Source organism: Apis mellifera, linkage group LG5, assembly GCF_003254395.2.
Source record: "Apis mellifera strain DH4 linkage group LG5, Amel_HAv3.1, whole genome shotgun sequence".
NCBI lineage: Eukaryota > Metazoa > Arthropoda > Insecta > Hymenoptera > Apidae > Apis > Apis mellifera.
Window position 1 is genome coordinate 1,891,476 of NC_037642.1, and position 27,862 is coordinate 1,919,337.

General features: G+C 32.4%; 1 protein-coding gene across 2 annotated transcripts; it reads right to left on the bottom strand.

Annotated features, from left to right (window-relative positions):
* LOC411059 (angiogenic factor with G patch and FHA domains 1) lies at window positions 1-27,827 on the bottom strand. 2 transcript variants are annotated; one of them, XM_016912255.2, is made up of 9 exons: window positions 27,780-27,827; window positions 26,884-27,088; window positions 26,535-26,777; window positions 26,299-26,457; window positions 25,932-26,088; window positions 25,486-25,646; window positions 24,940-25,382; window positions 24,475-24,574; window positions 1-606 (listed from the first exon to the last, which is right to left on the bottom strand). In XM_016912255.2, the coding sequence occupies exons 2-9, from the start codon at window positions 27,064-27,066 to the stop codon at window positions 457-459; spliced, it is 1,596 nt and encodes a 531-aa protein (XP_016767744.1). In that variant the 5' UTR covers window positions 27,067-27,088; window positions 27,780-27,827; the 3' UTR covers window positions 1-456. The 2 variants fall into 2 exon arrangements, with proteins under 2 accessions (XP_016767744.1, XP_026296625.1); XM_026440840.1 differs by having other exon boundaries at window positions 27,699-27,817.
* Window positions 27,828-27,862: the final 35 nt, after the last annotated feature.

The following is a 27,862-nucleotide window of genomic DNA, read 5'->3' on the forward strand; positions in this document are numbered from 1 at the left end:
TATACAATAATAAACATATCCTTTATTATCAGAAATATTCACAATTCACACAAGAAAGAAAATTACAAATGGATACATCAAAAACTTCTAAATTTGTAACAAAGTTGGACAATACAATTTTTCTTCTTTAATTATTTTTCTTCTTCTTCTTTACAATCATTTCGCTCGAATTTCTATTTCGTGTTTCTCTTTCTATGTACAATTTATGATCGATATAAAAAAATTCAACTATTTCGAACAAAGACATGTATGTATGATACAATATTTCTTGTGTTTTACAAAATCTGTAATAATATGGGTTTTAACATTTTGCAAAAAAAAAAAAAAAAAAAAAGATTCTCATCTCTCGTGGATATATAGTATAATATAGGATTTTTACGATTGAACGTAATTGTCTTCGTTGGCAAGAAAATGAAAAAGCGTGTGCAAAAATCATGCGTTTTTCACGGTATGCAATTATTTCGCATGGTCGGATATTTCTTTGTAACGTTGTTGAGTCTTTCGCCATAACGCCTGCTTCTTTTCCGTCGTAGAATCTAGCTCGATTGTAGGAAATTCGCTGGTCGCGCCGAGACCGGTTTTGCACGGATTATTCGTCAAAGATACCTGCAAGCAGAGCATAAATGAATACATGATAAGAGGATTTTTCTTCCCACGTAGTGCTTTACATAAACGCGTTCTTATTTCTTTCTCTCTTTTTTTTTCTTTTTTTTTTTTTCCTTATCCTTTCTTATCCATTCCATTTAATTATAGTAAACGGGTATATGTAACGATTAGAGGGATTTTTCTTAAACGTAAAAGATATACAAGGAGGAAAGACAGGTTTTGTGTAAAAATGTATGATGTATTCGTTGAATTTTTACGAGATGCGTGTGTATTTATGAAAACACGATAGAATAGAGATATTATTATTTATTTAGCGAGAGACTGTGAAATTCGTACCCTATATTACAATAAATTATGCTTGAAATAATTCATTTTTTAGCAGGACATTACTTTGAAATCGATTCTCGTAATTCAATATTTTTTTTAGTGTTTTGAATACTTGACCTGGAAATATTTTTCGCAATAAGATAATACAGCATTATTAAAATTTTATAGTTTAAGAATTGACTTTTATTACTCTCGTGCCATTAATTATTTTTAAAAAAAAATCCAAAAAATTGAAACTTATTGAAACTACAAACCATTCATGCTTTTCACTGCAATATGATTTACATATTACTTATTTAGAATTGTATCTATCTATCTATCTTCTATCTGAAGAGAACGCACATTTTAAAATGAAAAAGTTAAAAGAGAAAAAAAAATATATTTTTCATATTAGAACAATAAAATAGGATAACGTTTATTTATATTTCTACGAAATATTTCTGGATTAATTTATTACATAATATATTTGATGAATCTTTTATCAAATTGAAGAGAGATAGAAAAAATTGTAACTATTTTCGTTGAATTAAATTCTAGAGATATCTTAATTATTCGAAAATGGAAAGAATTAGGATAAGTATTAACAGGTATTAATTTCACAATTTCAAAATAATAATTAGAATGTAGAAATGCTAAAAATGCTATAAATTATCAATATAAAAAAAATATATACATATACGATTAAAATTCATAATAATTTATATCAAGGTATGTAATACCAAGATATTTATATCAAGTTACATTCTATGCTATTAGAAATGAAAGAAATCATATATATCTTATGATTTATAAATAAGTAGCGTGCATTTCATTTTCACATTTACAATTTACAACATATAATAATATCCTGAGATAAAATTACAAATCTATTTATAAGAATATTTAGATAAAAAATTTACAGATGAAATTTTCTAATCGATCTAATGTTTCAATAAATTTTGTTATTTTTATCTAAAATTACTATCTCATAATTTTAATTTTAATAAAAAGGAACATAAACTCTCTTCTGAATTCTCCATCTCTGATCAAATTATAATTCTACTTTTCAAATACGATTACTCACTCATTGATTGTTCCTAATTCTATTTTTTTATTTATTTTTTTTATATATTCAATCTATACGATACGAATATAAAGAAGAAACGGAAAAGGCGAAAGATTATTCGGAGTCGGCTCTTATCGAGGAAGGGTTATTTTAAGTTTTGAGTCGCAACCACTGGGCAGAATACCCTCTCTCGACGCGTATTTGGGGCAAGTGGACTCCCCTGTCTGGCTTGTAAATGAGGCCCTATCTAGCCTCGTCGACACTTGACTTACTTGGTTGAAAGGAAAAGAGACGAAAACGAAAGAATGGGAAGAGCATAAAAAGGAAACACGAGGAAAGGATTCCGGCCGGGAGCACGAAAACAACGTCCGATCTGGCTGTAGATAAAAATATCTAAGAATTTCCATTTCTCTCGGGGGGGGGGGGGGGGAGACGAATGAAACGAAATGATGATAAAATTGACAAATAATATATATACAAGGAATAAAAAATGAAATATGAAATTTTAAATGCGAATAAAAAGTGAAAGTTTTATTTTATTGTATATGCGAATAAAATTTATTTATCAATACGAAGAAATGAATCGAGGGATAAATTAATTTCTGCATTAAATATGCAAATTGATGCGATATCCTTTTTTCTTTTATTTCAAATATCTTTGAATTACGAAGAATATATATATATATATTTTGAAGGAATTAAATAAGAATATATTTCAAGTTAAAAGATGGAAAGGAAAAATGTTTTATCCCAAATGTTCATAAATAATAATATTTTTAATTTTCTTTGAAATATCGTATAAATAAATTAAATAAATCAATCGTTAAATAATTAAAAGTTATAATATCGAAAGTGTATAAGATAGAAGATTTTAGAATTTATCGCGATAAATCTTAATAAAGGCCATAAAATGGCAAGGAATCTGAGAAAAATTATCCATCTATTGAACGAGAACGATTTCGATTTGAGGAAATTTTATTTTAGAACGAATTTAATATTATCACGTTCGAATAAATTTAAAGAGTAAGTAATTAAAAGTTAGGAAATCGAAGATGGACAATACAAGTGGGTAGAATTTATCGCGATAAATCTTAACTGGTATGAATTACAAGGAATCTCAGTCGTTTTACAGACAGTCAAGCGCCTCGGAAAATCTCGAGATGCATTTCATAAGGTTTCTTTGCCCACTTGTTGTATCTTAAAAGAACCTCGTTTATAAGTTTGAAGCAGCTGCAAAATGCAATACAGGCGAATGGTTTACAGGCTTTAACGGAGTCGAGTGTTCTTACTTTCGCCTACGTGGAATTCGCCAAGCAACAGAAATAACTCATTAAGGAAACGGTAAACCAAGGAATGATGAAATATAATAATTAACACGGTTTTGATAAATATTGGGTCACTGTATTATTTAATTTTTAAGAATTTTCTTGCCGCAAAATTGCCGTTTTAATCGCCCCGCTCAATTTTTCTAAATTTTTTCCACACAGAATTAATTTATAATTAATGTAAAAGATTCATAAAGTCACTTTTTTGAACGTAACGTTGCTACATTATTATATTATTAATAAATTGTGTATAAATACCTGTGAACAAGTTTTGATAAATTTCTTTTGATAAATCTTTCAAATCATAAAAATTCCATATTCCCGAATAATAATTAACATGATTTATAATTTATAGCATTGATTATTTGATTTCTTTTTTCTTTTTTAATATCATATTAGAAGCAAAGTATTAAAATATCACGAGTGTGATATAGAAAAAGTTATCCATTTTACAAATTATATTTTTAATTTATTAAAGAAGAAAAGTCTACAATATCATCTTATACTTCGTATATTCCATCATCATGATTAAATTCTCAAAAGTGTCTCGAGTAAGGATAAAGCAATAAAAAAAACTTTCCAATATATTAAAATATAAACGTTAATAAATAAAATATTTTTGATCTATTTCCATTTGATTTGGAAAACTATTCATTCGATATATTTAAAAATATTCTCCATTTACGAGCAAATCTGATTTAAAATTTCTCAAATTGAATAATTTCTTTTCGAATATATTTTTCCATTTTATCTTACAATTCGTACCTTTTCTTAAATAAGTTCCAATAACATATTAAACCATTGATCATCCGAACAATCCAATTAAACATCCCCCCAAATGGAATCACGATTCAACCGACGATCCCTCGAGGAGGCGTGTAAGAGGAAAACAGGAGGGGATAGAGAAATTGGAAAAGAGGGTACCAGAGTGGCGTCGAAGGAAAGTCGAGAATAGATGATAATCGGGCGAGGGACACGTTATCGTGCGCGTGAAATGAGCGCTCGTTACTCGATTGACGATTTCGCGAGACGTTGAGGAGCGAAACGGCTCGACTCGAGTTTCGCTTTCTCGCTCGACGATGATGATGGTGATGATGCATCCGTCTGGCCTGTCTAGACTACTTTTATATATATTATAACTCGGCGCTCGCTCGTCCGTTCTCTCGTTACTTGCAAAAAAAGACGAACAAATCACAACTCTTTCTTTCCTCTCTTTTCGTCCGTCCTCCCATCTCCTCTCGGCCAATAGAATTCTCGCGAATTTTACCCGATTTATGTCACGAGCATGATTAATCTTTCCCAGCCTGGAAATGTTATCTTGGGATTAGTTTTTCTGTTGGCTCATCGCCTGATGAATTTTGAACGGTTACCCAACATTTATGTAACGACGTGTCATCAAGTACCTTGATGTTCACCTCGACAGTCCTCGTAACATAATTTTCCAACATCGCCTGCTTCCTGATTCTTTTCAGAGTCCGGTTTGAAAAATTTATCCTCTTCGATAATGTCGATCGTTTGCAAAATTAGGATTCCAGGGGAGGGAAAATGTAAGTTTGAATAATTGGAAATTTATTTATATGATTCTAAGCAAGATTGTTTCTTTTCTACTTCAATAAAATTTGTAATTTTGAATTATTTAACTAAATTACTAAAAAAATAATTTCTTTAAATTAATCTTTCTATCAAATTCTAAAATTGAACAACTTTTGGTTTCTCTTAATAATAAAGTTCTAAAGTGATATAAAGGTAATAGAAAATTGTATTGTAGAACTTTAATGAAACTTTAATGATAGATAATTCGAATTAAAAAAAAAAAGAATTGTCACCGATCCCTGCACGAGATAAAAAGACACGAAAGGTCCAATTGCCTTTGATTTCTTAAAGAGACAGCAAATACACAGGCCATCGACCGTCGAAGTCTAAACTTACCAACTGCTCACGATGGACAGATGGTCGGGACAATGATACCCGGATTACTTATTAAAAACGGATTAAAAGTGTCTGTAGAACGATCGAGCATCACGACACGTTTTCTTATATACGATGCAGACAGACATAAATCGGTGGCTGAACCAGAGAACCAGCCTCGTAATATAACCCATAGACGGCCAAGTGAACCGAACGACGTTCGATCATTGAATTATTTCCATCGTGTTCGATCGATCGTCTCTCGAATGTCGCGACCCAGATATCATACTTACTTTATGAGAAAACTCTTTGCTTTATGGATCAGGTTTAACTCGGATCGAGGATTCATTATCTCTGATTTTAAATAATAATTCGACCAGGATTCTGACTGGATAATAATAATTAAACGTAGATTGGAAATTTATTTTTAAATTTTCTAAAGATCATAGAGATTAGACAAATATATTGATATGATAAAATCTTATTCCATGATTGAAGTTGGAAAAGAAATCGAAATTTCCAGTTAATTAATTAACCTTTATAAACATATCTTTCATTTATCTTTGATTAATTTATTTTAATCTTTCTAATTATAGTATATGATATATATATGTAAATAACGAAAGAACAATAAAACTAGAAAATTCACAACGAGGAAACGCGAAAACGATGCCAAAGCGAGAGCTAAAAATAGATGGAAAATAGACAAATAGGTCAATTGGATAAATGACAAGCAGTGGCAATATACCGTGATTACCAATTAGACGATATATAAATCGTATGCAACAATCCTACCTATTATTATCCACGCCCTATATCTTTATACCATCCCATTTTATTTCACTTCTAACTTTCCCCTCCTATAATTCATCCAATTACTTTATACATTCTTCCTTCCATATATATATACAATCATCCAAAAATATCTTCCAAATCTCCATCCCCTCCATTTCCAAATCAAATCAAATCAAAACAAATTCCATCCTCTGCCGATTATAATAACTGGAGGCCACAGTTGTTGTCGGCGAGGAAGAAGACAGGCAAATACGCGGTCAGAATCAACGATTTCCACCGAGAGAAAGGAGACATCTCCGGCCGGAATCGAGGCGCGGCGTGGATGTGCATGTGCACCACCTTTGAACTTTCAGCCGACCGAGGGGAGGGGGAGAGAGGTCGAGGAGGAAGGAAATTCCGCGGGCAGAGAGAGAGGCAGACGTTGGAAGTCGGAGAGGAGAGGCATCCGCAGATAAAACGGTGGCGGTGGTACAATAACATATTGAGAATTCGCGGGCCCCGCAGACGGTAGGTGGTAGGGTGCCAGACGGTCTGTGCCAGTTCGAAAGTTTGTCCCGGTTTACCCGTCTGGCATACCGGGAAGCGAGACGCGGACGCACGTGCACCGCACCTTGACAGGTTGAATATGGGCTCCACGGAGCGCGGAGACAGCATATTGGGTTCGAAACTTTGCTCGTTTACAACGTCGCCACTATGTCTGCCAGAGGCGGCGGTGGTGGAGGAGGAGGAGGAGGAGGCGGCGCTCTCTGTGTTACCTGTAGAAATAAACGTCGGCTCTCTCTCTCTCTCTGTTCCATCACGCTTTTCCTTCGACTGCTTTCAAGCTCTGTCGAAGCTCTCTTTTCTTTTCCTCCACCGCTCTGATGTCGAAGTGGGTGACAACGGCGAAGATTGAATGAACGGACGAGGCGCGTTTCGATTTGTGACAGAAGGAGGGTCGTGATTATTTTTTCGCTCTTTTCAGAATTGGTTCTAGCGAATAATGAATGAAATACGTGGATGTATTATCTACATAGTGCTCTAATAATAGAAATTTCAATTAAAATTCGATTTAAAATTTAATGCACTCTGTATTTTTATATATTTTACGATAAAAATTATCTTATTGGGAAATTTCGACGTATTAAATAATGCATTTAATTAAATTGGTAAATTTAACAAGCTTATTCTTTCTTTATTTTACAAAAGACGAGGAATTTCAATAGAAGAATAAAATATCTCGATAAAAACGATGGCGTTTCGAGTTGAAAATTTCGTCGAAAAATAATTCTGTAATTATTCGAAGAGGGCGGTCCTCCTACCTAAAGAAATAAGAAAACGCCCGCTCCGAGTGGTGGATCGAATTAAAAGCGAGGCTGATCGCGAAGCGTGCAGTGAAATAACTTAAGGAAGCAAGAGCGGAAGCCGTGTGCTCGGAAAATGTGGGCCAATTACTTTCGGTCAACGTTTTCCCTGGCAAATACTCGAAAGCGAGTCCAAAATGAAACGGCAGGAACTCCACGGATCTCTCCTCCACCACTCTTGGAGGAACGTTCTTGCGCAGCCATCGGAGCCAACGATCTCTTGGTCGCTGAGCCGCGGCATGTTTGCACAGAATTAATTAGTGTTTGGTCGTCTATAGACTCTGGACTTGCTAGACTAAACTAGATAAACTAAGGTGCAGGTACCTTCGTCCTCGTCACCACCGCCAGTTCTCGTCGCGCTTCAACTTCTTCGTCTATGTGTGTACGTGAGAATTCACTGGAAACACACCGATCCCCATGCTTCTGGGTTAAGACTCGTTTAAATGATGGAATTACTCGCTGATATTTTTTTGGGTATAATTATAATTAGAAACTTTAAAAGTTTGTACAACTAGAAATGGAATTCTAATTAAACTCTTGGATATTCTCAGATAGGTAATTTAATTCTATTATATATAAAATACTTTATATTATTGTATAAGTAAAAAAAAATGTGCTAAATTTGATAATTAAAAATCAAATTTTCGTGTAAACGTTCGATATTTTTTAAAAAAAATATGAAACGTAACAGAATAAACGAAGCAGACAGACAGTTTCGTTCGTGAAACGAGGTAACAGATCGTTGCCAGTCGCTTGTTCATTCATATGTCTCGTTCGCAGAATGCATACGCATGCATGTGCATCCGTCCTAGACAAGCATATAGACAAATGGGCAGACGTAGTCTTACATGCAGCATTCAGACGCTTGCACATATACACTTTGGCGGCTTTATGGAGGGCAGACACAGAGATGCCGCACATCCTGACCAAACTCGACGCGATATTACTGCAATGTCCTGCTTTATTATCTTTCAGCTTCTTTCCTCTTCGTATACTTCATTACATTCTTCTTTTTCTTTTCTTTTTTTTTTACATCCGTTATTTCGTCACGGTGCATCTCGCGTTATATATTTATTCTCCCTTTTCCTTCCTTTGCTTTGCATTATAATGAAGACAAGACAAGAAGAAGAATTTCTTAAAAATTATTTATTATATTAATACGTAACATATGTTCGTTTAAATGGTAAAAATTATATTTGTAAATATAAGTGCATCTCGCGTTATATATTTATTCTTCCTTTTCCTTCCTTTGCTTTGTATTATAATGAAGACAAGACAAGAAGAAGAATTTCTTAAAAATTATTTATTATATTAATACGTAACATATGTTCGTTTAAATGGTAAAAATTATATTTGTAAATATAAGTGCATCTCGTGTTATATATTTATTCTCTCTTTTCCTTCCTTTGCTTTGCATTGTAATGAAGACAAGACAAGAAGAAGAATTTCTTGACGTTTTTTAAAAATTATTTATTATATTAATACGTAACATACTGTTCGTTTAAAATTATATTTATAAATATAAGATGAACATGATTCTTGCTAGTAGATCCAGACATCAATGGTCGGCCAATTTCCTATTACCATATATCTTATTCACTTGTTTTAATTATTTCACTCACGAACTTAAATTACTTGATATTTTCCATCAAATATATTAAATTAAATTAATCAAAATATAATTGTTTCCTTTTTCCTGGTAGACCTGACCACTATTTGACATTCTTATTATATATACCACAATGCTTTAATTAAGATTCGTACGAATCTTGAAAAGGAAATCATTCGACAAGCTTCATCGCCCCTCCACTTTCCTCTCCCGCGAAAGAATCGCGTCTTCACGACGATTCCACTTAATTCTCTCCCTCCCCTCCTCCCTCATCCCTTTCTTTCTTCGGACCACTTTATCGGTCAATCCCGAGCCCCAAGTTCAACGCCGTACAACGCCGATGAATCGTCGAACCTCTGTCCACAGACAGGCGTAGTCTTACATGCGGCCGCTTGCACATGCACGCTTTGGCGGCTTTATGGAGGGCAGACACAGAGAGAGAGAGAGAGAGAGAGAGAGGCCGCACACGTCCTGACCGCGCGCGAGCATGGTCGCGCGATAATCCTGTGATGGATGTCCCTAGGTAGTCGTCGGTAAGCCCTGCCAGCCAGCCAGCTCGCCACGTCGGTGTGTTTACCCAGACGGAAGCCGTCTGGCGGCGATAGGAGGACCGACCTATCGCGTGCGATGTGTGCGGGTGATACGTCGCTTCTACTTCGACCACCACTAGGATATGCACCTCCGACGAGACGGCGTTTCAACAACGTATCTAACCGGGAATAATCGCGGCGGCAGCAGACCGGGATAGGGGAGGAGGAGAGGAGAGAGTCTTTTTTTCGATCGTCCGATCTGATTGATCGCGACGATCATCCGCGCGATGGGAAGCACCGACGGGTACACGTCGTTTAACGTCATCATTGCGTTGCGCCGAACGAAACGGATGTATTTCGATAGGTATTTTTTCCACGGTAAGGGTTCCTCGATGCTTTGGATTACTTGTTGGAAGGGAGGGAGGGAGGGGATAGTGTGTCGATGCTTTGAATAATAAATTGTTGTGGCAAACTTTAGTCTTATTAATTTCTTTTAGATATAAAGATCTCGAAGAAGATATCTTTCTTAGATGTGTTGGAATTTCTAATATGAATCTTTTCTGTGTATAATTATATATAATTGTAATAATAAGGATGATGATGATGATATAATATTTATAATATGTAACGTACTAAACATGTTATATCATGAATTAAAATATGTATTGTTTAATGTAATTTTATCTCTTTTTTATAATTGATGCTGTTTCATTAAAAGAGAAAGAAGAAAAAGTAAAATTTATTCGTTAGATAGCAGAATAGAAAGTGAGTTGCATATGTGAAAAGAAATATAAATAAATTATACGACAATTATTCTTTCTCTTAATTTATCTCGTGACTTTTTTCCAACTTTCCAATGTATTACATAAAATTCTTTATAAAATCACTTTATCATGAACTTTTTCTCTCGAAATCCTATTATCGGATAAATCAAAAATATCAACTTTCTGCTAACATTTGTTCAAAATCAAAAAAAAGAAGGAACAATCGACAAGGCTTAATCCTTGGGATTAACCTTATCGCAAGCAGCTCGTTGAACAGTGGCAAGCAATCAAGCATCGAGAGCATCGAATTAAATAAACGAATAATTCTTTGTTTAGTAACCCATTGATCCTCGGTCGAAACCGGTTGAAGCGCATTCTTTAATTGTGACAATCATCAGCAACGTTTAATCATTTAATCAATTATTTCATCAAAAGGAGTCAAAGGAACTTTCAATCACGCGCAATAATCACTGTTCTTTCTGAAGCTCGTATCATGCATCGTACACGTCCATGGATCCACACCGAGAGCGGTCGGTCCGCGCTCGTCAGAGCACCGGCGGCTGCTGCTGCTGCTGCTGGTTGTAATTAATAGATCTCTCGTTGTACATATTTGTATGTCGGGTCTGGTCGATTGTTCGGACAATGTACGCCTGTGTGTCGGCGGCATGGACGCACACCTCGTCTAGACCGATCGACCGCTCCTGGCTGCCGGATTCCTAGCCTGGCTAACGTTACGGATGTATTACGTGAGCACACGTACACATACAGTCGATCACGAAAATGTTGTGACGTCGTCACACAATAATAATATTTCGAAAATTCTGATTTCAACGAAATCAGCGTATAAACCATATGGAACAAATTTTTCGTCGATCAGAGATGAAATCGATGCTCCAAATTTTCTTTGATCATTTTCTTTACAATGATGAAGAATAACAAATATTTTCTCTTTTTAAATGTGAATTACATCTAATAATTTTTTTATCGGAATACTTTTAGCAAAGCTTTGAATCATTTTAGAATGCTCTGTTATATTTAATTATATTGAAAAATTTCTTGAAATACGAGGTTCCATTAAAATTAGAATTTCGAGTCCCAGCATTTTTGTGACCGACTGTATACATATGTACGTGGGTGTACAGACACAGTTGGACAGACTGTTAAACTGACGACGTGGTTATGCGCGCACGTGTGCCACAGCCCTCCTGTGTGCACAGCATTACGCGCTCGCGTCCGGTTCCTCCTGGCTGAGCTCCGGTTAATTTCGTTCCGTCTCTCCCTCGAGTATCGCTGCACCATGGCCGGATCTCGAACTCGCCTATTACTCGGCTTTTTACCGCCGCATTTTTCGCTAATCTCTCGACGCTTTTTGCCCTGGCCACATCCTGCTCGCGTCCAACTGTCCTGCTCCTTCGCAAATCCGCGCCAAGGATTTGCTTCGGAAGGATTCGTTTCGAACGATAATCTTGGCCTGATTTTGCTCGACTTTGATCGATCGATCACATTCTTATTTTGATATATAGATTATATGTGGCGTTTTTAAACCTCTCTGGATCCGAATTTCTTTCCAATTTTGTTTCGAGGAACCATTTTGGATCAGTTTTTATTTTTTCGACTTTGATTGATTGATTGATCGTTTTCGAATAATTCAGGATTGTTAATACTTGGTAATAATAAAAATTATTAAATCCTGTGAATAGGTTTGTAATGAAATTATAATAGGTGAATGTTTTATGTGTTGCGTTATTCGATAAATATTAATTGAACTGTAAGTAACCTATAATTTGAATTAAGTTTCTTAATTTAAAGTTCTCTATTTTCCTATTTAATAAATTTTATTCGTTTAAAATTTTTCATCCTAAACTCGTTCGATTATCCAATTGATTCTTAAATCGAAATAGATTATAATTTATCGTATTATTTATTAATTTTACGACATATCAAAGTTTTTACGTAGATGTAGATAGATAGATTTAGAAATGGAAAAAAGAAAACAGGAGGAAACAGAATTTATTCCGCAATATAAGTTTTTATATCCCTGATACATGAATTTACTTTCGTTCTACAACGGAAATACATTGAATCATGCGATATAAACCATTCACAGAACGTAATTAATGTTTCGATAGTATCGTTTCAGTACTCCGATTAAAATATTTGCAACGTGAGAATATTGCGTTATAATACGATACGATCCCCTTCATTTCACAAAGCACTTAGGGCTGTATTACGTTCACGTAGCGAGCACAGATTCGATGCACGTCTGGAAGGAAAACTCTTTCTCACCTATCGTTAATTCAAACAGGAATAATAGCGGAAAATGAGTGCACAAAGTTACACAAAACCATTCGCGAGGAAACCGTGCAAATTAAATTACAGAGCCTTCTTAGGTATACCTACTCCTTTAAAAAATTGTTAATAATTAAACAAAAACACAATTCGTTTAAATTATTCAGAATATATTATCCATTGAATCTCGTATCAAAATTCCTCAAGCAAATATCTCAATGACAAACAAAATTTTTCACATGCTACTTTGTATCACAAACAAAGTACGATACGTCTGGCAATAATACATCCACCAGACACTGCAAAACGATGAATACCATCGAGAAGGATCCAAAGCGTAAGTGAAACCGCGAGAGAAAAATAGGAAACGCAACAAAAGCTAATAAAGAGGATCGTTTACGTGGATTCGCGAGCAAAACCGAATATGCGGGTATCGAGGGAATGAAGAAAGGGAAGAGAGCGAGAGAGAGAGAGAAAAGGAAGGGAAAAAAGAGAGGATTCCGCCGAGTAAACAGGTAATCTGTGGCGCTATGTGCAGCAGACACCGATGGCTGGCCAATCTGACGATGCACCCGCATGCCAAGCGGTGCACCTATCTCCGTGCAACGGTGCGTTACATGCGAGGCGCGCGTTTACGCTCGAGAGAGTGTTTAACGACACCTGCACAATCTCTGATCCCTACGTCTCTGTCCACCTCTATCTCTATCCGTGCCTTTTTTATCTTTCTCACGCTTCTCCTCCAACCTATCGCTATTCTCCGTATGTAGCGCGCCCTCCCTGGTTCCGTTCATGCACCATCATGCACCTCCTTCGAGAAAGAGAGAGAGAGGATTCTATCTCTCCCCCGTCTCTCCCTCCTTCTCGAGCCTGCTACGCGTACACAGGGTTATAGAAGGAGAAACAAAAGGCGAGAAAAAGAAAAGGGAAGCGATGAGGGGGATGGGAGAAAAAGAGAGAAAGGTGGAGGGAGAGGAGGAGAGAGAGAGAAAGTAAGCGGCGCGATAATCTGGTACCCATGGTTAGTCAGCGGATCGGCGTCTAGACGGCAGGGACGTTTGTGTTGGATTTATTTGTGACAGTGGGTTCCCACCTGTTGCCTCCCGCGCCCCTTACGAAACGCACCGCTATAACTTCCCTCTTTACCCTTTTTTCCTTCCTCCTCCTCTTTCTCCTCCTCCTCCTCCTCGCAGCCGCACCACCTCTTTTTCCTCGTCTGGCAAAGTCTGTCTCTTTACCCGTTCTCTCTCTCTTTCTTTCCCCGTTCTCCCAATCCGTTAGCATACCATAAATCCTATGCGTTCTCCATTCACTCCAGTCAGTCCTTCCTAGCATTCCCTGTTTCGCGTTACAAAACAACACACGGTGCAAAGGAGGACAGGCCTCTCCTCCCTTCCATCCACCCTTCCATGCCCTGCCGCCCACGTTGAATCGCCACACGGTGAAACAGGCAGCATTCATGCTGCCCCGGAGAATTAGCCCGTATTGCGAGAGAGAGGGAATGCGTGTGTTAAATCGTGGAACAACTAGGGAGGGGAAGAGACTCGAAGAGAGATTAAAGAATAGCTCGTCAGTGACTTTGGAAGATTTCGACGTTTGAGTGACGCACAAGTCGGAAGCGGTTGCTTAATTTAGAGAAGAGGAACTGGGGGGAGGGGGATCGTCCTGGCCCCCGGCGTGTGGCCTAATCGAGCCACGTGGATCGGATTATCGACGGTCTAGGAGGATCGTCGATATTATAAAACAGTCGATTCGTAGAAATGGATGACGTTCCAAAAATCTACTCGTCACGCCTTTCTATATATCTGCTTCAAGTGTTTGATCAATTGCTTACAATCAATCACAAAAGTATACATTAATATTTTATTCCTTTTCTCTTCTTCCTTCTTTTTTTTTCTCATTCAAATCAACCGACTTAGCGGAAGATAGATTTTTGATGATGTCACACTTTCGTATATGCATAAATTAGTACGCAATATTGGTGTGCAAATTAAAGACGTATACGTATTGAAGCAGTATGTAGGTCTACGTACCAAGGATTCCTCGTGTCTGAACAAAGTCTGGCCACGAGTCAAGTATATATATCCTTTATAATGAAGTTACAAAAAACCAGATTCAATGCCATAAACAATGATCCTTTTTTTCATTTTCTTATAGAGGATATATGCACAATGAGAAAGAAAAGATCTTACAAAGAACTTATAAATTGTATTACAACTTATAATTTTTATTTTTACATGTAGAATACAATGGCTAATATAATAATATTTTTTAGATTTTTTTTAAATCTAAAATTTTTTAATGATGAGAGAAACTTTAAATTACAAAAATTATTTCAATGCTCTATTATATCTAATTGTAAAAAATATTTCCAAGTAAAATTTAAAATATGAAAAAATGCTGAAATTTTAAAATTTAAAATTTATGATATAATATTCTGTTAAAATATGAGTTATCTCATGTATAATCCATGCTGTACGTGAACATAAATTTTCATTAAAATCAAAATTTTTGGATTATATGAATTTTTTTATAAGATAACAAATGTTTTTATCTCGCACTGTATATATATATATATATATATATATATATATATATATATATATATATATATATATATATATATATGCATATATATATCTGTTTGTCCTCGAGAAATCAGTTCTTTCTTCATTGAGAGAATTTCCAAGGGAGTTGTTCAACATCCCACATTCATCGATTTTATCTTCGTTGACAATAATTCAATTCGAAGTTTGCACAATGTTTACAAGCTCGATTATTGCAATTAAAGTGGTTAGAAGTTCTGAAGTGCGTTTTGCATCACCAATATTCAATTGATATTATTTTCGTTTGAATAAAGATGTGGAACAAGGATATATTTCTTCAAAAAAAAAAACAAAATTTTAAAACTTCAACTTAAAAATTAAATCCTTGAACTATGATATAAATAAAATAAATTAAATAAATTGAGAATGATTTTTTTTTAAATATATTTATATCTTTAAGGTATACCAATATAATTTATATTGATATAAAAAATTAAAAATTACGAGATTTAAAATTTTCATGATTTTTATTAAGACCATATACCTCGATTTAATAAATATAACTCAAAAACATAAATTTGGTAATCGAGATACAACAATATTAATTCAGTTGTTTAATTCGAGAACGATATAAATATAAATAATCTTCCTATCGAGTGAAAAATCAAATATAAATAGATTAAAACAATATCACCAACATATGTTCGATGATATACGATAATTGCAAAATATCTGATTCAAATTTATAATCACATCAAATCGCGCATGAAGGTAATGATAACTAAATAATAGGCTCGGTTGTTAACTCGATTGATACTTATTGTTAACGATTCGAAATAAACAAAAACCAGTTTGTATAAAAAATACAGCGGATATATGGCGTGGTGCACGCCCAGGTAAGATATAAAGGGCGCAATTATGAATCTGTTAAAAGTGGTACCCAAGTTACTTTATGGATACGGTATATAAAATTATATAAAGTACAAGAACGTAAAATTAAAGTTGGGGAAAAGTGTTAAAAATTTTCTCTAGCAATTTTCATAAAATTTATGAAGTAGACGAGAATAGAAGTATAAATTTCAAGTGATTGGTATTCTATCGAGTCTTTTGTTCATTTTTTTACACTATATTGTAAGATAGCCGAGTTACTGACGCAAGATTATATAATTGCTTTCTTTTTCTTCTTTATCAATATCCATTATTGCATACCAATTACGTGGATGCAGGTATAATGGAAAAACTTGAGGTAATACGATTTTGAGAAACGTGTAAAGAATAATGGAATGTATAATTTATGATACAAATGTGAATGTCTTGTATCGCGAACATTTTTGATTTAATTGAAAAGAATGATATATTTAATATTTGATAAATATTAATAATTACATGATTTTGTAATATTAAAATTAGTATCAAATAATTTTAATCTTGTTTTCGTGGATTAATTTCGAAATACTTCTCTATGAAAAGGAAATATTTAATAAATACCATTAATTATTATTTTATAATAATCATATAAGAATTAAATTAATCAGAAAAATTTTCTTCTTCAACGAGTATATAATATAAATATATTTTATAAATTTAATTACGTCTTCCTATCATTAAAATATTTTTAAAATTTAAAGAAAATATAAAAAATCATTGCTAATATAATTATTATTTTTCAATTTGCTGAAATTTTATTTAAAATTAAAATAAATATTGGAATTTAAAGATCATATCCTGTTACAATTCAATATTTTCTATATATAATTTCACTATTAAACTATTGTAATCTATTCGTTTAACCTATCATAATACAAAATACATCTTAAGTTTCAAGCTTACTTCAAAAATGAATCTCATCGCGAAGAAATTATCAAAGCCATAAAAAGAAAAAAGACGTGGAAAATAAACGTTCGAATTAACGGAAGACAATGAAAATTTATCGTGGTTGATCTTTGCTATAACCTTACACCTCGGCCGGGATACTGTTAATCTATGGCTGATGTATTAATTGCCCACGATTGTGATTTATAATTGCGCGGAAGAGTTCTCGCCGCTTTATCCGAGGCCCGTGCTTTTATTAACTTAAGATGTAATGAAAATGCGTGACCGAAAAAATTTCCAATGGGTGAACGAGCGTGAAGGGAAGCAGGATATCGTTTCCCAAGAAATTGGCAGAGGGGGGGGCCCCCCCTCTGAGGATCGTTCGAGCATGGGGAGATGCCGTGAAGCGGGCAGGCCGATCAAAACCAAGCAAAAATCGGCATATCTGCATAAACTGGCATGACAATGAACCAAGATCGTAGATGAAGATTGCCCGTTTTTTCGCATAACTTTCCGTCGTCCAACCGTGGCCAGACGCACCAGTATCGGCGACAACAGAGGAAAAAGAAGAGAGAAGCCATTGCGATTACGATGCCATAGACGTGGGGGCACGTAGACGAATGTTAATTCGAGTGGACGTGGCTCGATGAACAAGTAAGATAAACGTGATAAAGCTTATGAAGCTAGCATGGATCGTGAAAGTAACTCGCAAGTCTTTCGAGGACGTCCCTTGATATCTGATAAACTGATTGACTCGTAAAGAAACCTTTTACCGTGTAATGAAGGAGGATTAGAAATCGGTTATTCCCGGTTTTAAAGATAGATTTAGATTTGAGATTGAAATTAAAAATCGAGAAAATTAAATCGTGATAAATAAATATTTTTCATACTTTCAGAATATCGAAATGATCGTAATTATTATCATGATGTCATACTTTGCTTCATAAGTCGAACTTGAATATTATTAATATCATCAAAATTCTCAAATAATTACTCACTTCGTTGTCGATAAAATAAAAAATAATACGTAAAACTGATAGAAAGATTCGACTGCTCGTTGTGAAATATATTTTTGCCAATACCCCTGGAATCGTTCGTGTTGCACGAGCGTTAAAATCAAAGCCCTACGGATAAACAATCGAAATTGCAGACATGCAAGAAGCGAAAGAAAACGTTTGGCAGGAAGGCAGGCAGGCAGGCAGGCAGGCAGGGGGAGGCAATCGCTGGACGTAGCCCGGAGGGGGAGGAGGGGAGGGTTTTTTTCTCAGCTTTCGACGATGATCTCTCAACGTTGTCCCGAATTCCAAAGACAATGGGGCCCCTCCGGGGCTAACCGAGGGAGGTCGAGAGCTGATCCTCTGCCGTATCCTTGCACTCTCTTGCCTCTCTGCATTACATAATATCGAAACGACCTTGCGTTCCGTCGTACCACCTGCGGCAGGACTGCACACGTACACTTGGTGTACAACTTCCGCTCGGAACCCTCTCTCTCTCTCTCTCTCTCTCCTCCATCTTCCCTCGTCTCCTTTCCTCCGCCTTCCTCTCCTTTCGCAACCTTTTCCACCGTCTCCGGCCCGACCTTTCGGTCTCCGTTCGTTCCACGCCCGGCTCCGTGCATTCTGCCCCGCGCCTTTTTCTTCTCTTACCACTATTTTTGCTTTCGTCGGGAGAAAAAGGGGCCGGTGGATGAATAGAAGGCGCGCACAGGGCAGAGGAACGAGCAGGAGGAGGACGCCAGCAACAGGTTTTGGCGGACAAACAGGAGACCGGGTGAGTCGTGAGTCAAGATCTACGATTCACTTTTATCCGGCTCTTTTCTTTCTCTCTCTCTCTGTTTCTTTCTTTCTTTCTTTCTTTCTTTCTCCCTTTTCCTTAACCTCGCTGTTCAACGTGGCGCGAATCAAAACACTCTCGATCCGGACTTGCCGGACGATTATCCGGGGGAAAAACGAAAGCTAAAAGCGAATTGGACAAACTGGAGACGAAGGGGGATGCACTCCATCGGGGATCGAAATCGTGATAATCGGAACGTTGTTGCTGCGTTTAATGTACTTATCATTATCAGTATTGGTGTTAATATATTCAGATATGTTAACCCTTAAGGACTCCTATGTCTAAAATAATTTAAAATGTTTTTTTTTTCTTTTAAATACTTTGTAATAGTTTACACAATACTTTATTGAGACCCTTTCTTTAGATCCTTCTTTATAAATGGATTAAGGAGTTACTGCTAGGTAAAAGAAAAAAATTAAAGAGTGCAAAGAGTTAATACACTTGGAAACTCGATTCTAAGAAGTCAAAGCAAATTACTCAACAAATATAAAACATAAAAATCTATATCTTATATCTTTTTCTAATGTTAATATATGAATATAATTAAAATGTATAAAATTAATAATAGAAGTTAATTACCATTTTCTCATGAATTTAACAGATAATATAAATATAATTTAATTAATTGATAATAGTGATTGAAATAACAATTGTAGATTCTAATGTTTAAAATAATTCAGAAGAATCTTCTTCATTTAGTTTATAGTTCTATAAATTTCAAATACAATTTTTTTAATTTTTTTATTATATGTTAAACTTCAATTATTAATTTTATTGTGTTATAGTATTTTATATTATATATATTTTATTCTATCAACATTCCCTATTATTCTGCCACTTATAATTCTACAATTTTCTAATTGAATTACATTGTAGCAAAAATATTGGTACTTTTGAACAATAACGTATATAAAATTGAACCAATTGAAGAAAATTTATAACTTTTAAATAGAAAAAACATAATTAATCAACGATACACATTATTGCACTACCGATATTATCATTGATTTATGTTTAGAAAGTTGCTTTCAACGCAACGAATCGAGATTTATTGCAACTAAGCTTGATTTTCATACGACACTGTTACAGAATCATTATCAAGATTCATAGTTTCGTTACGGTTTATATAACGATATATAAACTGAGCATTGACATATAAAAAAATATCGATATTAAACTATATTATTTTTTGCGAGCTAAATCCACATTTATCAAAGTCTAAATGAAAACGTATAATTCAATCGATGTATATCTATATTTACAAAGTGAACGATAACACGTAAAATCCGTAAAATATAATATTTGTAAAACGCGAAATATTAAATTTAAATATTTAAATCATGTTGCGTACGCTTCAAAGAATTATTGCAAATTTCAAAAATGACGATATTTATAATTTCTTTCACATTCTAGAATATTTTTTTATAAAATCACAATTTATTTCACTTTTTCAAAAAAATTTTATTTTGCGTTTTTAATGAGATAAAAAAGTAATATATTTTAATACATAACATAGAATTTATCTCTTTCAAAATCATTAAGAATAAAGATCATGTAAATTAACCTTAATCAAATTTTATTAAATCAAAAATCCTTCTTTGAAAAAAAAAATTTGATTATAAATAATTAAAAAATTTTTAAAAACTAGAAACTTGAAACAATATTACTTACTAATCTAATACTTTTTCTAATTGCATCGATATATAAAATCTTTTTAATTTCGCGAATATGTATTATATTTCTATTACTTTTCAAAGAGAAATCTTTAGAAAGCTTTTCCAATAGAAGATTTTATGGAAGCACCACGGGGCCTCATTCCCTCGCGAAGTTGCGCGTTGGATTATTTATTGCGTCATTAATCAATCAGGTTTTTCCTCGCGATACTGTAAAGGGCAAGAAAATGCAATATGGAAATGAATGTAAATCGTAAAAGGCACTACCGTGGATGTTCACGCTGTAACCGTGAAATGGCTCGCAACAGCCGGTTCTACGTGAAAGTCCATAAAATGAAATTGTTGCAGTTTCCGGATGCACTTTAAGGTTCGCCTTCACAAGCGAATTGTAACGCGTTGCATCGATTGCGTTTCAGTTGCAATTGTTTAACGATCGGCGTTACGAGTCGGCTTAATTTTACAGTTCCAAGTTAAATTGTAAGGTTATTGCATTATTTATAAGTGACAGAATGCGACCAAATAAAGAAAATTAAACGTTTCGAAATGTTAAGATTAAATTTGTTTGAAGAAATAAATAAATAAAAAGAAAAAGTACTATTATTTTTCAAAAAAAATCATTATCAAATAAAAAAAAAATTATGAAAAAATTATAAAGCAAGATTCAGGTATGTTTATATAAAAAAAAAATTATTGTTATCAAAATGAAAATAAAATTCAATAAAAATAAAAATGAAATGAAATGAAATATTATATTTGGATTAATTAATTCACGAGCAGTATTATTGCTAACTCTACGAAAAAAATGAGATTAAATTTTCTTAAATATTTAACTACTCGTTGCACCTATACATATTGATATAAATAATTATATCAAAGCTTCAAAAGAACATTTCAATTCCAAAGATACATAATACAGAAAGATTCAATTTCAAGGTTCCAAAATTTAATTTTTAATAAATAAATCGAACATCTTTTAAAAATCCAATTTTTCTTTCCCCGTCCGAAAAGAGTCAATAATAAAAAGTTTTCGTTGCATTTCGAAAGCACTCAAATAAACGAATCTTCCAAGATTTCATTCGGCCAGATAGGGCACGCATTCACCCACACCTGTTAACTGGCACTTTCATAGGATGCGACAATTTTATACTTTATCGTATGCTCGTGGTTTAGTGGCAATCGCCATTCGAGAGCTTTACAATGTCTGGTTTACGAACTCTCGGAAGCGAACATGCGGATTTACCCCTCGTCATCCGTCTCTCTTCCATCTTCCTTCTCCCCCCATTTTCACCCCCCACGTTGTACGACCGAGAGTGTGTTTCTAGTTTACGATGTAGGTCATACGGATTGAACGAAGAGAGACCGCAGAAATAGGTACAGTTACTCCCAAAAATATTTGATACAATATATGTAAAAATAATGTACACACTGTATATGATATAACTTATTTCTCTCACGTGCTTAAATTGATCAACAAATTCAAAGTGTTTCATTATATTTGGAAAAACTGTGCAATTAAATTTTGTAATTTATTAAAAAATATTTTAATGATTAAATTTTATCATTATATATATATTTATAAATGTGTAAAGTGTATGATATTTCTAATGAATCTAAAATTTTTCATAAGAAACCAGCTTATTGAACTGCATGAAATTATTAAGTCGTACATCATATTTCTGACTTAAAATCGTGTAATCATAATGTATCTTTAATCATGATTAAATCTTCGTGTAATGGAAAAGAATAAAAAAAACTATATCGTATCTCAAAACAAAACCAATTGATGACATGAAAATATATTAAATATTTCACAATCGATAAAAAAAGAAGTATCCAACCTCTATGTCTATCTATCTACGAATCATAATTATATGACAGAAATCGTTTTACGAGAAAAAAGTATCGAAAGAGAATCATCATCCACGAGAACGACGGATTACGATGCGGAGGAGTGTGGTGGAGATCGTCACAGATAAATTTGCCGTAATTTGCCTAAAGAAAGATAAAGTTCACAGGGCAAATTTAACGGAGGTACGCGTCAAGGTATACAGGGGACGAGAGGAAACAACATTCTCTCGCTCTGTCCATGTTTCCTTTCTCCCTCGATCCACCCCCACAAGAGTGGAGCAACACGCCATCTCCCTTCCTTAAGCTCAGAGAGCGTGCAATAGAGCATACGATGCGTCTAGACAAAATAATGATTTGGATTTCAATACATTTGCATTCATTACCCAGGGACACCTCTTCTGTCGTCGTACCTTCCTCCCCCCTCTCTGCTGCTCCCGTTTTCGTCTCTGCAAAGATCCCCTCTACTATTCCGTTTCATGTCTCGCAGAGTTACGCTCGTTATCATACGAATGCTCTGGTCGTGCCGTCGGCGCTCGTTTCGTTGCTGTCGAAATGCGATGCGGCCGGACGAGTAAGCAGCACTACCAGAACCAGCTTGCTGTCTGGCTTTTGCAAACATATGTAGTACCGTGCTCGTGGATAGACACGTATATGCATATATATACGTGTGTATCGGCAAAGTATCGGAGACGGATCAGTCAGAGGGTGATCATAGTGATTCGATAGTGTGGAGGCAGAGCAGAGGAACGGAGAAAGCGAGTACGAGGGAAAGAGCAACGATAATGCTAGTAGCAATTTGTAATTTTTAACGCTTTGCCTAAAGAAGGAAAACGAAATCGGATTGCGAATTTATCGATCGAAATGATTTAGATGGATGAAAGTAAAAAAATTTTGACTATAATTATCAGTTTGGGCAAATATATTATAATAGATATAAGACGAATGTAAACATTATTAGTTATATTATTATTATATGATTTATATTAGAATATAAACTCCACCATTATTAATCAGTATATATTTTGATGATATCTGTTTATAACTCTTTTAACTGTTTCTTTTCTCATTTTATTCATGCAAAATCGATGTTTTTAATGGATTTTTTATTTTATCCAAAATTATTAAAAGTATTCTTATTTTGCAAATTTGATGGCTGAAAAAAATTAAAAAAAAATATATTTTTTGACATTTTCTCTTCAAATTTTAAGGTGCAATTCGTCTAAAATTGTGATCAAGAAAAGTGAATCAAAAAAACTAACAATTTATACATTATTTGAACGTCTTAAGCCGATAAATTTTTTTGCAATAAACTTGGAATAATTTTTCAATAAAAATTAAATAACTTTTGCATAATAAACGATATAAGCGCGAAAAAAATATTTTCTATCGATATGTCATTTACATATTATCACTAATAGATTTTATCATTTATTATTAAACGATAAATTCTAAAAAAACATTTTCAAAAGTTGATGAAGATACTTGGAACGAAATTTCAGAAATATTCATCTTTAAATTAATAATGGTTTGTTTCGTTTATTTTTATTTGTTATTATTTGGATCGATGATATTTATAAAAAATTTAAAAACAGAATTTTAAATATGCATATAATGTAAAAGAATATATAACATATAATTTAAATAAAATCGCTATGATATTATTAAGTGAAATATTTCTCTAACATTTCTTCTCTTAATTTACATAAATATTTATAATCTTGTTATATCAAATAAAAATTTAGACTTAAATAAGAGTAATAGTTTTTTTTTTTTTTTTTGAGAAAGAAATGTCTTTTATCTTTTCCAAGTTTATTCATTTATTTTTTCCGTAGTTCCAAGTTTATCTTTTATTAAAAAATAATTCATGCTAAGATTTATGAAATAAAGATAACAAATAGAAATCGACGGATTCTATTTATTTATTGAATTTATGAATCATAAAATTGTGAAAAATTATCAAATATTCTATCATTTCTAAATATTCTACATTACAAAGATTATTAAATATTTTAAATTCTTTTTATATATATTATAATAATGATAAATTTTATATATATATATTATATATATTTATATAATAATAGTAAATTGACAAATTAATAGAATTGTTTAATTATTTTAATAATCATATCATTAATTACTCTATTATTTTAAACTTTAGTAGTTTTATATAAATCAGCTTTTAAAATAAATAAAAATATATTATAAAAAAAGCTGGACTTACCGGTTCAATTGGACCATCTCTTTCTTTTCCTAATGATTGTCCCTCAGACCAGCCCATTTTTGATAGAAGTTTAAATCCTCTGTTGTCCTTTGCAATAGAACTATAAATAAAATTATATAACATGGAAATTAAATACTGCAAAAAATATAAAAAAATTATAAAAATATTATAATAAAAAAAAAGTAATAATAATAATTACACATCACAATAATATAATTTATAAAAAAAAGTATTAAAAAAAGACTAAAAAAATAAAAAACTTAAAAAAGGATCGAAAAAAACGAAAGTTGATTTATTGTTCAATCATATTATCTAAAGAAAGGAAAAATTTATAAATTTTTCAAATTATAAATTTAAAAAAATTAATAATATGTGTGTTGTATATATATTTTATTAAGAATTAAATTAAGAATTTTCATATGATAATTTTTTAAATTTAAATTTTATAATAAATAAATTACTTACATGTCCATTGAACTTTGTTGTGTTTTAGCATGATGATTTAAAGAACCAACACATTTTCTACGACTTTGCGCTCGATCTTGATATCCTGATGCTACCTGACTAGCAGTTGCAACATTATCTTTTTCTACACCAAACTTATGTTTCAGCCGCCGTAATTCTTGTTTATGTTGTTGTTTTTTAGAAGATTTGTTTTCTTCTGCATTATTATTTTGTTGAACAAGTCCTGGCTCACAATGGCCACAAGTTTCATTTCCATTGTGAATGTGACACAATAATTTTGTAGTTCCAACTTGCACGATTGAACCATGAGAAACTTCGTGAGGATCAGATTCTTGTTTAGCCACAGATAACCTTTTACCATTTAAAAATGTACCGTTTCTTGATCCCAAATCAGTGATTTCATATATTTTCTTATCTTCATTATATAAAAAACGGGCATGTTGCTAAAATATTTAAATATTAATTATTTTATATATACTATATCGCTTACATTTATAAGAAAGAAAATTTTTTTATTTTTAACTTAAGGATGTTTAAATAACTTACTTTACTGATATTTATATCAGGAATAACTACAGAATGATCACCTTCTCGACCAATTGAACCACCCGTATATGCAACAAGAAAAAGGCTTCCAACTTTTAATTTTGGTAAAGTGGTTTCCTTAACTATGATTCTCATGCACGGTGGATAAGTTTTTGCTAAATCTGAAATAAAAGTGAATTGACAAAAAATTAATCAATATATTTCAAATTTAACATATGTTATATTATTTGCAAATGCTTATTTATAATATTAATAATTATACTGTTATATTTGTAATACTATATGTGTATTATTAAATTATACATATATATTATTAAAATATAACGAAAAACAATCATTCAATTGAAAAAAAAAAGTATTAAAAATAATCACTTAATATTTTATATATTAAATCAATATTTTTTTTTTGTCAAATAATGTTGTAGGAAAACAAATTAAAAATAAACCTTGATCTTCTTCATGGTCACTGTCACTACTAGTACATAATTCTGGAGTAATGTCATTAGAACTGCTGTCACTATCATTGCTTGAACATTCACCCTCCTCGAGTTCATCTTCTGATTGTCCTTCTCTTTTCGCAAGTTTACGTTTTTTCCCCTCATCCTACAAGAGAGACATGTGTGCATATTAAGAGCATAGGATAATTACCTAGTGCTTGACGCCTGTATTTTTCAATTGATATGTTTGAAAGGCCATTTATTAATTCATGTATGTCATCCAAAACCTGAAAAATTAAAAATTTTTGTCTGCAAATGATTTTTTCTTTTTTATTTTTTTTTAAATTTCATTACATTCTATATAATAGTTAAATACCTTAATTGCCTTTCTAGTCTTTTGCTCCTTCTTGCCTTGCACACGAGCAGCTGCTTCATTCCCAGTTACTAGAGCTTGACTATGGAACTGATATGTTCCACTAGTTTCATCATAATAATAATATGTGCCTGTATTACCATCATAATATAAACCTTGTTTCTGAAACAATTTTTTTTATATAACTTTTATATAAAAATTAGCAATGGAAATTTAATAATTATTACATAAATACTTACTGCATCATAATAATATCCACTATTATAATCATAATATAAACCAGAAGTTTCTTCATAAACAAAACCAGTTTGCAATAAAGCAGATTCAGCTGCTTCTTTAACTTGTTGTATAATATCAGTTGAAGTTTTATCATTATTAATATTCCAATCTTGTGAAAGATATGATTCCTTTTCATATTCCAAAGGATTTGTTTGAGTTCCATAGTCAACTAAATTTTTTTTCTGCAATAATTTCTGACTCTCCTGAAATAAAATTATAAATTATTTCTTTTACAATAGTAAAAATATAAAATAATATATGAATAAAAGGAAAAATTTAAAATAATAAATTTAAAAATATAATTCTTACATATTCATTAAGTTTATTTCGTAACTTGGCAATTTTTTTATTTCGTTTTTTAATATGATCACGCATTCTTTGAATAAATCTTAAAACATGAGGATAATTACATAGTTCATCTTGAAAATCCAATTCAAAATCTGATTTTATTTCTCCTTCATCACTTTCACTAGATATATTATTTTCTATCATTTTATTACTTTATCTGTAGAAACTAATAAAATAATAAAATATTTAAAATTAGTTCTTTATATAATCATGTCGAATATAATTATATACTTTATTTAATATTTATATTTTAAATATATCTTTTCATAAAATTCTTAACTATAATTTATTGAAAAATTTTATTCATTTTTATTTATTTTTTTTAATAAAACATATGAATAATAAACTATACAAAAATATTTTAATATTTGATAATATGTAAACAAATTAAATTTGATTCATAAAAAAAAAATTTATTCCAAATTACATCAAAGTCTTATTCATAAATAAAATAGAATAATTATTATATTTTAATTATAAAAATAAAAATAATATAAAATTTATAAATTTCATAAATAACATCATAAACTTATAAATAAAATTTATGCATATACATATATATAAAGTTATATATATTTCTATTTCACATCATGCTATGAAACTTGTTTTAATTTCTTACTATGTAAAAAATTAAATAAAGAACTACTGAATTACGAAATGAAGTAAATATATATTGTAATTTTCACAAATTACAATGTCTTTTTCTTTTAATTTCAATTATTTTATAACATATACATATATTTAATGAATAAATGTATCTATAACAACAAACTTACGATTCGTAATATTAGTTTGGTTATATCAACAAAAATTAATTCATAATTTCACTTATTTAAAACATTAATGTAATTCTCTACCTTTTATGTCGTTTTAAATTATGTATTTCTTTCTTTATGAAGACAAATTTAAGAAATTACTTGAAAGAAAATATATCTATTAA

What these genes read in the sequence shown, in the direction of transcription:
- LOC411059 (XM_016912255.2), bottom strand. Translation starts at nt 27,066, where the DNA reads ATGATAGAAAATAATATATCTAGTGAAAGTGATGAAGGAGAAATAAAA. An exon ending in AGACTAGAAAGGCAATTAAG is followed by an intron (nt 26,089 to 26,298) that starts GTATTTAACTAT and finishes TCTCTCTTGTAG; the next exon opens with GATGAGGGGAAAAAACGTAA. An exon ending in TGACCATGAAGAAGATCAAG is followed by an intron (nt 25,647 to 25,931) that starts GTTTATTTTTAA and finishes CTTTTATTTCAG; the next exon opens with ATTTAGCAAAAACTTATCCA.